Below are 11,609 nucleotides of genomic sequence, written 5' to 3' on the forward strand. Positions count from 1 at the left end.
GACCATGGACCCGATTCCCACCCTGAGCTCTGTGGATAGGCCTGAGTAATCGATTATTCCATTCTTCCAGAAATCTTCCTGTAAGATCCCCCTCAAATGCCAGTTGGATGAGTTTAGTTTTCCGCGGGTGTAGCTTGCCTCTTCTGTGCTGACTGAACACGTTTGTCAACGTGTGTGTTCTTGAATGTAGCTGTGGACTCCCCAAAAGTCAGCCCATGTTCCAGCCCATGTTCCAGTGCAGTAAGCACAGTCAGGATAGCAGAGAGAGGCCCAGAGAATCATTGCAGGATATCAAGAGGGGTTCATTTGTCCTCATTGGAGCCACAGTGGGTGATTTCAGTCTGCAAAAACTGTAGTGAGACTAAACACAGCCTCCGCCAAATCTGTTAAGCTTAGATCCAGCAGGGCTTTCACCTTTTTCACATCTAAAAAGTTATGGCTCTCTGGGTCAAGTGCAAACAGGGCCTGCACCATTTAGCCCCCTTTGTGGAACCTGGCCAATATAGCCTACTATCGTACACTCTTCTCCCTATTATAATTATATGTACAGTAATCTTCCAACATTACCATGGGTTGAAGAACTGAATATGGCACTTTTCAGAATTTATCAAACCACCATTTTCTTTTGTACATAAAGACTCTCAACCCCTGTTTTTTATGAATCATAAATCATTTTCTAACCCTAAAAATCAGATTATTGTTTTATTTACCAATTGGTGCTGAAACGGAGACGAATATGCATATATTTAGATGTCTTTCTTTCATTGATCTAATATTCTGAACCCGTTCTCCCGATATATTCTATTGAGTCTGTCGACAAAATTCTAATTAAAAGGTACACAGTATTTAATGGAATGATTTAAGATAAATGTACTGAAACCCCTATTGAATGAAAACTTGAAGAGAAAATATGTTTCAGCGTACGTTTATTCACCGCGCACAAGGGAACCACGCCTGCAATGCTCATTATGCACCTTCATAAAGTAAGTCTAAATACCAACTACTGAGAAGTGCATAGGAAAGGCGTGCTTCAAAAATGTGTAATTTTCTAAGTTGTAATGGGGCCCTATCTGAGGAAGTGGGAACTCTAAACACTCAGCTATATTGCTAACTCTAAATATGATCGTGTTACTAGATGTAGCATTAGGCATACTAGTAAAGTGGTGCTATTAACTCAATATTGACATATTATAAATAAATAATATATTGATAGCCTGTGACTCTCCTCGCTGTAACTAACTAGTGCAACAGTAGTTGCTTTGAAAATTGTATTTTTCCGGCAGTTGCATTTTGACAACTGTCTGCTTGTGTTTATCAGAATGCATCTCTCTCTCCTCCCTGAGCCAGTTGGGAGAGGGAGCGAGGCTCGCTCACAGAGCAGCCTTTCATAGCAGTAATCAACATAATGCATAAGCTATTACTTTGGACCAAATAATGGTTTTAGAACAATCTACAGGAACATTAGTCAAATCACTTCGGTATAAGAGCAAAGCAATGTCGTTGTCGGTCTTTTGCGCTTTATCATTCCAGCTCTATTTGGGATACAACAAATGTAACCATAAAGGTGAAATAAAATAACAAATAAATAAAAATGCATATTGAAAAATTATTAGTTATGAGAGGAGCCTGAGAGATGAGGGGAGGGCCTTCTATTGCTCAGTTTGTAGGTTGAGCATGGTTGCCTGGCTACCCAGACTCCTTGCTCCGCCAAACGCTACATCACTCCCTTTGGATGTTAGTCTTCTTCGCAATAAGACTGGATCTGAGCATCTCCCCTACTCTTCACCGAAAGCGAACACATTTGGCGCCGTCTGATTGGTCCAGAAACCTATTGGTTGGGCCAGAGCCAGAACACATGTGGGTAAAACCAGAGAGGAAAAGGCGAAGCGAGTGGGTTTATACTCTGCCCAAAATCTCTCCAGGTTAAGAAGATCAATCAATAATTATTATGCAAGCGAAGAGTTTTTGTATGCGGGGCAATGTGAGAGAGTGTCAAATTTAGTTTAAAGTTTCTTGTTTTTGTTGTTGTTGGTATACATCGTCCAACCAAATGCTTACTTGGAGGTCATTTTCTCGACAATGTAACAACAATAAGAAATAATAAAAGCTAAGAATACGAAAATAAAGTAAATTGCTCAGTAGAATAGATTACATATTTTAGCATACGTGTAATACTGGAAGGCACAATTTACAGTTCAATATTTACACGTGGGGAAGGGGGGAAATGTATAAACTGAGGTTTAGGGTCTGGTAAAAGCAGCTGTGATATGTGTGTAGCCTGAATGTATATGTGTGTATGTATCTGTGTATGAGTGAGTGCATGTGTGCTGAGGTGTGGACAATCAGAGCAGCTGGTCAGTCCTGTTCAAAAAATGTTTTATTTAGATAGAAACTGTCTCTGAGCCTGTTGGTATCAGACCTCATGCTCTGATACCGTCTGCCCGATGGTTAGGGAGAGAAGAGGTACCATAGATGTAGAAGTAGATGTCCTGGATGGGTGGGAGCATGGTCCCTGTGATGTACTGGAGTGTCTTCACTGCCTGCTGGAGGGCCTTGCGGTCATAAACGGAGCAATTCCCATACCAGGCCGTGATGCAACCAGTCAGGACACTCTTGATTTGGAGAGGACCCGGGGCGGCATTCCGATTTTTTTCAGCCACTGGGAAGTAGAGACGCTGTTGCGCCCTCTTGAGAAGAGTGGTGATGTTGTTGGTCCTTGACAAGTCCTCTGTGATGTGGAGGCTGAAGTCCTCTGTTGATGTGGAGGCTGAGGAACTCAAAACTCGTGACTCGATCTACTGCAGTCCCATTGATGTTGATCGGGCATGCTCCTTTGTTTTGCAGACTTTTAGTCAAGATAAAAATGAATAGCTATTTTTATACGCGAGGCTTATTTTATCTAATATACGTTTTGTAATGCTTAGGTCGTTACGAGTGTACTGATATAAGTGTGATGCACGTGACATCCCGGCAACTTTGAGAAAAAACATTTTATATCAGAGTTGTCTCTGTTGATATTCGAGACGTCTATGCATATTCATGAGGCTAGCATAGCATCTCACTTCTCATTTAATACAGGCGTTTGACGTCAATACCCCTCATCGAATATTTTTTTTAAAGTATTCAAATAGAGAGATGTATCCATCAATCCAAATAGAGGAATTAGGCGGGAGCTTGACAGCCCGCCGGTCCGCTCTGTGGACAACGAATCCTATTGTTAGGGCAGAGACACAAGCGTCTTGTCACTTTATCTAGTATCTCTGGTAACACGCAGGTTTGAAAATGTGTACTTGGCTTTGATCCTCTGATTGGTTAGAGACGATTCAATCGCTGATGACTGTTTTGTACAACGCCCCTAATCACCACGCACAACTTCAATAATGGCAGTCTCAAAAGACTGTATGTAGCGAACGACAGAGCAGCAGAAGAATTTAGTGTGAATCGTCAGGCTAAGCGGATGGTGCTTGCCACGCCAGGATAGATGGTTCGATTCGTAGGAACACCCTTATGTAAAATGTATACGTTGCTTTGGATAAAAGCGTCTGCCAAGTGGCATATGTAATATACACTGAGTACACCAAACATTTAGAGCACAAAATGGCTACCCAGACTATTTGCATTGCCCCCTATCCCCTTTACACCGCTGCTACTCTCTGTTGTTATCATCTATGCATAGTCACTTTAATAACTCTACCTACATGTACATATTACCTCAACTAACCAGTCCCTGTGTATAGTCTCACTATTGCTATTTTACTGCTGCTATTTAATTACTTGTTACTTTTATTTCTTATTCTTATTCATATCTAACTGCATTGTTGGTTAGGGGCTTGTAGTAAGTAAGCATTTCACCTGTTGTATGTGTGACTAATACCATTTGATTTGACCTTCCTAATATTGAGTTGCACCACCCCCTTTTTCCCACAGAACAGCCTCAATTATTATAGTTGTTTACATCCCTGTCTACATCTCCTTTGCCAAGGTAATCCACCCACCTGACAGGTGCAGCATATCAAGAAGCTGATTAAACAGCATGATCATTACACAGGTGCACCTTGTGCTGGGGACAATAAAAGGCCACTATAAAATGTTTAGTTTTGTCACACAATGCCACAGATGTCTCAAGTTTTGAGTGAGCGTGCAATTGGCATGCTGACTGCAGGAATGTCCCCCAGAGCTGTTACCAGATAATTGAATGTTAATTTCTCTACCATAAGCCGCCTCAAATGTCATTTTAGAGAATTTGGCCAGATTATCTGAGACCAGTCACCGGGACAGTTGATGAAGTTGAGGAGTATTGCTGTCTGTAATAAAACCCTTTTGTGTGGATAAACTCATTCCGCTTGGCTGGGCATGCCCCCCCCCCCCTAGTGGATCAGCCTATGCCCTCCTAGGCGCTGTCATGGGTCCAGAGATTAGGGTCTAATGAATTTATTTAAATTGACTGATTTCCTTATATGAACTGTAACTCAGTAAAATCGTTGAAATTATTGCATGTTGCGTTTATATTTTTGTTCAGTATAGATGTTGGCAAAATACCTCCTTGCACGTTTTTACTGCAGATTAGGAGCAGTTTAGGAGGTGTGTGTCTGTGTTATTTATTTATTTAGACCACGTAGAACATCTACATGACTGACTAAAATACAGTACATTATGGTTTAGAAACTCTGTGACAGACTGACATGAGATAGATGCTTACTTGCACCCGAAAATAATGTTTTTTTTCTTATCACGGATAATTACAAAAAATACTCAGATCATAATCGTATCCAGTAAATTGCCCGTATCCGTTACAATACTCATTTTGTCCACACCCCTACCTACTACCATACCTGTTCAAAGGCACTTACAATTGCGTCGGAAGTTTACATACACTTAGGTTGGTGTCATTAAAACTTGTTTTTCAACCACTCCACAAATTTCTTGTTAACGAACTACAGTTTTGGCAAGTCGGTTAGGATATCTATATTGTGCATGACACATGTAATTTTTCCAACAATTGTTTACAGACAGATTATTTCACTTATAATTCACTGTATCACAATTCCAGTGGGTCAGAAGTTTACATACAAGTTGACTGTGCCTTTAAACAGCTTGGAAAATTGTGTCATGGCTTTATAATCTTCTCATAGACTAATTGACATAATTTTAGTCAATTGGAGGTGTACCTGTGGATGTATTTCAAGGCCTACCTTCAAACGCAGTGCCTCTTTGCTTGACATCATGGGAAAATCAAAAGAAATCAGCCAAGACCTCAGAAAAACAATTGTAGACCTCCACAAGTCTGGTTCAACCTTGGGAGCAAGTTCCAAACACCTGAAGGTACCATGTTCATCTGTACAAACAATAGTACATAAGTATGAACACCATGGAACCATGCAGCCATCATACCGCTCAGGAAGGAAATGTGTTCTGTCTCATAGAGATTAACGTACTTTGGTGTGAAAAGTGCAAATCAATCCCAGAACAACAGCAAAGGACCTTGTGAAGATGCTGGAGGAAACAGCTACGTAACCTGAACGGCTACTCAGCAAGGAAGAAGTCAGTGCTCCAAAACCGACATAAAAAAGCCAGACTACGTTTTGCAACTGCACACGGGGACAAAGATCATACTTTTTGGAGAAATGTTCTCTGGTCTGATGAAACAAAAATAGAACTGTTTGGCCATCGTTATGTTTAGAGGAAAACGGGGGAGGCTTGTAAGCCAAAGAACACAATCCCAACCGTGAAGCACGGGGTGGCAGCATGATGTTGTGGGGGTGCTTTGCTGCAGGAGGGACTGTGGTACTTCGCAAAATAGATGGCATCATAAGGGAGGAAAATTATGTGGATATATTGAAGCAACATCTCAAGACATCAGTCAGGAAGTTTAAGCTTGGTTGCAAATGGGTCTTCCAAATGGACAATGACCCAAGCATACTCCCAAAGTTGTGGCAAAATGGCGTAAGGACAAAAAAGTCACGCTTTTGGAGTGGCCATCATAAAGCCCTGACCTCAATCCTATAGAAAATGTGTGGGCAGAACTGAAAAAGCGTGTGCGAGCAAGGAGGCCTACAAACCCAACTCCGTTACACCAGCTCAGGAGGAATGGGCCAAAATTCACCCAACTTATTGTGGGAAGCTTTGTGGAAGGCTACTCGAAACAAGATTTGACTCAAGTTAAACAATTTAAAGGCAATACTACCAAATACTAATTGATTGTATGTAAACCTGACCCACTGGGAATGTGATGAAAGAAATACCATCTGAAATAAACAATTCTCTCTACTATTATTCTGACATTTCACATTCTTAAAATACACTTAAAGTACACTATAAACTCCAAGGCATTTTTTACAAAAACACCTGTAGTAACTTCAACTCAAAGTTAATGAAAAGTCATTATTACTTAAAATGTTTGTGGTATGGACTCAAAACTAAATGAGAAGTCCCACCAACTGCATTTAAAAAATATATGATATATTAACTTTTTTTCCCAACACGCTCTACTGCAGGTTGATAAAAAAAAAGTACAAAAAATAAGACCACAATAAATAAAGTATCTCCCAATCACTAACAAATACAGTCATGGGTGGTAAACTTTACAATTCAATTCAAAAGGCAAGGCACACTGGGAAGTTATTGGGGGCGGGGCTAAGCGTTACATTTAAGTATACCTTATTTCCGGAATCCTTGGGACGTCTTACATACACAGTCTACGCGACGGCCCTACCCCCTCCCAGACAGGATATACAACTCTCGCATTTAAATTGGTTCACAGCAATTGCTTTGTTGTGCACCACCAAAGATTTTACAGCACAGGTAGCTAATTTCAACCAGAAAGTGTATTTTGCTAGGTCAATTCACAGCATGTCTTGATTTGTTGTTGGGCCAAGCGTACAGTACACGTGCCACACTCATTACATTAATTTTACCCGTGGCTTAGCTGTTGTCAACATTTCAATTGTGAGTCTTTCAGTTTCAACTGCAGTGTTGTCATTTCGAGCTCGCGAGGGACGAGGGTAAACTAGTTTAGAAAAGTAAGTGGGTCGATCTCTGCAAAGTAGACAACAGAGCCAGAGATGGCTATCGCCCACGTCGCTACAGAGTATGTGTTTAGCGATTTCCTCCTGAAGGAGCCGGGTCAGTCAAGGTACCGCGCCGTGCGCACTGAGCTAGCCATGGACAAGATGGTGACGTGCGTGGCGGTGGGACTCCCTCTCCTCCTTATCTCTCTAGCCTTCGCCCAGGAGGTCTCTGTGGGTGAGTAAGGTCACGGGTGTGGGGGAAGCTACTTGTGTGTATTAATTAATCACTAAATTATAAGTTATGATGGTATCACTTGGTGATTATTCAGTGTGTGTGTTTTCTTTCTGTCTCCCAGGTGTTCAGATCAGCTGTTTCCCTCCAGCTAACTTTTCCTGGCGTCAGGCCATGTATGTAGACTCCTACTGCTGGGCAGCCCTACACACTCACACACTACCCTTATGGCTACACAAGGTACACACACACACACACACACACACAGCCATACACTTATGGCTACACAAGGACACACATAGGGAACTAACACTTAACCGTTCTCTTCTCCTTCCTCTCGCCCTTTGTCCACTCTCCTTTCTCTCTCCCTTCCCCCGCTCTCTCAGTTCTTCCCCTATATCCTGCTGCTGGTAGCAGTAATTATGTATAGTCCAGCGGTGTTCTGGCGTTTCTCTGCCTCTCCTCTGCTTCAGTCAGACCTCAGCTTCATCATAGAAGAGCTCGACCGCTGCTACAACCGTGCTGTCACTCTGGCTAAACGCATGGCCACTGCTGGGGAACACACAGACAGGTAGGCTAACTAGGTTGTATTCATTAGGCACCGAACAGAAGAAACCGACTGAATGGCTGGAATGAAATTAATGGAACGTAGTCAAACACATGGAGAACGTTTGAAGTGTTTGATACTGTTCCATTCATCCATTCCAATGGGTCTGTCCTCCACCACTGCTAACTCTCTCTGTCTCTCTCTCCAGTGGTGCGTCCGACCCTACTGAGGGCTGTTTCATGTACCCGGTGGTGGAGCAGTATCTGCTGACCAAGAGGAGGAGTGTCGTGGTGTTGTGGCGCTACCTGCTGTGTCGAGGCCTCAACCTGCTCACCTTGCTTCTGGCCTGTGTCTACCTGGGCTACTACCTCCGCCTTGCCTCCCTCACTGACCAGGTAACTAACCCTGACCCTAACTTATTGATCTTGTGCTGTGAGTTATCTGGCTAACTTATTGGTTCTACATTGTGATCCTGCCCACAGTTCGGCTGTTCCCTGCGCACCGGACTCCTGGCCAATGACACCTCAATCCCCGACCAATTACAGTGCAAGCTGGTCGCCGTGGGAGTATTCACTTTGCTAAGGTTTTTACACCATCTTTTTATCTTTTAGTCAGTCATTTTTGTTGTTCCCTTTTTAAATAAGGTTTACTGGATTGTGATTTCAGCTTTGTTAACCTGCTGGTGTACGCCATGCTGGTTCCCGTGGTGATATACTCTGCTCTGCGCCCCTTCTTTCAATCACACACCCATTTCCTGAAGTCCTACCAATCACTGCCCACCATCAGTGTTCTGCCCCTCCCGCAGGGCCAATGGGATGACCTGACGCTTTACTTCCTCTTCCTGGAAGAAAACCTCAGCGAGCTCAAGTCCTACAAGTACATGAAGGTGTGTGTATAGTGCTGTGTTGTAGGTGGTGGAGTTTCAAGTTTTTATTGTTACATGCACAAGTACAGTGAAATGCCTATCTTGCTTGATCTTTCCCAACAATGCAATAATGAATATCAGTAGTACTATAGCAAAAACTATAACAAAAACACACTAGAAATAAGAAGAACATAAGTAAGTTAGCTATATAGAAGATCAGTTCCATGGTCAGTGCCAACACCATATTTACAATGTTTAGGGATACTAGTGTGGCAGGGGTAGGAGCAGTGCATATGATTATTAATGTGAGTGCGTGTAGAGTCAGTTAAAATGTGTGTGAGAGAGCAAATTATGTCTTGGGAGTGTGTAGGGTGCATAGAGTTAGTGTGAAAATAGAATGGTCAATGTAGATAGTCTGTGTAGCCATTTTGTTAGTTACTTAACAGTGTTATGGCCTGGGGATAAGGAGGAGCCTGTTGGTGTCAGACTGGTTGCTCCAGTACTGCTGCGTGGAAGCAGAGAGAACAGTCTATGACATTGCGTGGCTGGAGACTTTGACAATTTTCCAGGCCTTCCTTTCACACCGCCTGATAGAGGTCCTGGATGGCAGGGAGCTTGGCCCCAGTGCAGTTGCCATACCAAGCAGTGTTGCAGCCAGTCAATATGCTCTCAATGGTAACTCTGTGTAACTTTAGGGGGATTTTAAGGCCCTGCCAAATCTGTTTCTCTATGTGTAACTGTGTTGTAGGTGTTGGAGTTGTTGAGGAGGAGGGGGGTGTGTGAGGGGGAGGACTTTGACGCCATGGGACTGCTTCAGATGCTATGTCTGGTGAAGACTGATGTCACGGACGGAAAGAGGAGCACCGCAGCTACCTTCAATGCTAGTGACAAAACGACCAATGCAAATGCTAGCCTTGATGCTAAAGCTAATGATAACCATATTGCTAAAGTCAGCCATATTTCTAATGCTAACCCTGCTGCTGGGGAGGCTAGTAGCAAGGCCCCAACCCCCAGCCCAGCGTCCCCAGACTCATGCCAAAGCCAGACCAGTGCCACTGAAATGACAGGTGAGTCTGAAAGGATGAGGATGGGGAGAGGAAGCAGAATTGGGATGATGGGAAATTAAATTGCAAACTGAAATTCATAATGTTCTGTTTCCCGCCAGAATTCTCTGCTTTGTTGCCAGGCAACAGTGCAATGACAGGCGGAAAGCGGAGTGACGAGGGGGCGGTCCGACAGCGAATTATCTGATCGTTGCCATGAAGCAACAGCCCCAGTGGGTTGTGGGACACTAGAAACCAGAGGTTATAATACCCAGAGATCCAACAAGCCTTTATCTAACCGACTAAGGTGAACCAGAGATGTCTTTATGTCAATGGGACAGAGTTGTATTCAAATCAATCTTTATTTTCCACATGTGCCGAATACAACAAGTGTAGACTTTATCATGAAATGCTTACTTACAGTTGAAGTCGGAAGTTTACATACACCTTAGTCAAATACATTTAAACTCAGTTTTTCACAATTCCTGACATTTAATCCTAGTAAACATTCCCTGTCATGTGTCAGTTTGCATCACCACTTTATTTTAAGAATGTGTAATGTCAGAATAATAGTAGAGAATGATTTCAGCTTTTATTTCTTTCATCACATTCCCAGTGGGTCAGAAGTTTACATCCACTCAATTGGTATTTGATGGCATTGCCTTTTAAATTGTGTATTTGGGTCAAACGTTTCGGGTAGCCTTCCACGAGCTTCGCACAATAAGTTGGGTGAATTTTGGCCCAGTCGTCCTGACGGAGCTGGTGTAACGGAGTCCGGTTTGTAGGCCTCCTTGCTCGCACACACCTTTTCAGTTCTGCCCACTCATTTTCTATAGGATTGAGGTCAGGGCTTTTTGATGGCCACTCCAATACCTTGACTTGGGTGTCCTTAAGCTAGGATGGTGTTCTTCAGCTTGCAAGCGTCCCCCTTTTCCTCCAAACAAAGTATGTTCATTATGGCAAAACAGTTATATTTTTGTTTCATCAGACCAGAGAACATTTCTCCAGAAAGTAATCTGGCTTTACGGTGGTTTTGGAGCAGTGGCTTCTTCCTTGCTGAGCGGCCTTTCAGGTTGTCGATTTATAGGACTCGTTATACTGTGGATAAAGATACTTTTGTACCCGTTTCCTCCAGCATCTTCACAAGGTCCTTTGCTGTTGTTCTGGAATTGATTTGCACTCTTCACAAGTACGTTCATCTCTAGGAGACAGAACGCATCTCCTTCCTGAGCGGTATGACGGCTGCGTGGTTCCATGGTGTTTATACTCGCATACTATTGTTTGCACAGATGAATGTGATACCTTCATGCGATAGTTAATTGCTCCCAAGGATGAGCCAGACTTGTGGAGCAAAACATTTTTTTTCTGAGGTCTTGGCTGATTTCTTGATTTATCCCATGATGTCAAGCAAAGAGGCACTGAGTTTGATGGTAGGCCTTGAAATACATCCACAGGTACACCTCTAATTGACTCAAATTATGTCAATTAGCCTAGCCAAGATGTTTAAAGGCAGTCAACTTAGTGTATGTAAACTTCTGACCCACTGGAATTGTGATTTATTTCGCTGTGTCTATAAGCAATTGTTGGAAAACGTCCTGTGTCATGGAATTGTGATAGAGTGAATTATAAGTGAATTGTGTCATGCACAAAGTAGATGTCCTGACTGATTTGCCAAAACTATAGTTTGTTAACAAGAAATTTGTGGAGTGGTTAAAAAATTAGTTATAATGACTCAACCTATGTGTATGTAAACTTCTGACTTCAACTGTATTCACATTTATTACTCTAAATACACGTGGAACTGCGTGAAAATCATGTTTGTCACACATTGGCCCCATTTATTAATTGAAAGACCCAGAACTGTTATTTTTTACACGTGGTGCATGCAGAATCGACAAGTCCTTTTTAGTCCAGA

General features: G+C 42.6%; 1 protein-coding gene across 1 annotated transcript; it reads left to right on the forward strand.

The window, feature by feature from the left end:
* The first annotated feature begins 6,650 nt into the window (after positions 1-6,650).
* On the forward strand, positions 6,651-11,509 carry LOC118373021 (pannexin-1-like). The gene is made up of 8 exons (XM_035759086.2): positions 6,651-7,242; positions 7,364-7,479; positions 7,626-7,810; positions 7,995-8,181; positions 8,269-8,369; positions 8,453-8,672; positions 9,400-9,718; positions 9,817-11,509. Exons 1-8 carry the CDS (start codon positions 7,062-7,064, stop codon positions 9,900-9,902), a joined length of 1,395 nt encoding a protein of 464 aa, XP_035614979.1. The 5' UTR covers positions 6,651-7,061; the 3' UTR covers positions 9,903-11,509.
* Positions 11,510-11,609: the final 100 nt, after the last annotated feature.

Source organism: Oncorhynchus keta, chromosome 1, assembly GCF_023373465.1.
Source record: "Oncorhynchus keta strain PuntledgeMale-10-30-2019 chromosome 1, Oket_V2, whole genome shotgun sequence".
Classification (NCBI taxonomy): Eukaryota; Metazoa; Chordata; class Actinopteri; order Salmoniformes; family Salmonidae; genus Oncorhynchus; species Oncorhynchus keta.

Bases quoted from the DNA above. Each gene is read 5' to 3' on its own strand.
- LOC118373021 (XM_035759086.2), top strand. From the start codon at position 7,062: ATGGCTATCGCCCACGTCGCTACAGAGTATGTGTTTAGCGATTTCCTC. The intron at 7,480-7,625 runs GTACACACACAC...CCGCTCTCTCAG, and splicing joins TACCCTTATGGCTACACAAG to TTCTTCCCCTATATCCTGCT. The intron at 8,182-8,268 runs GTAACTAACCCT...TCCTGCCCACAG, and splicing joins TTGCCTCCCTCACTGACCAG to TTCGGCTGTTCCCTGCGCAC.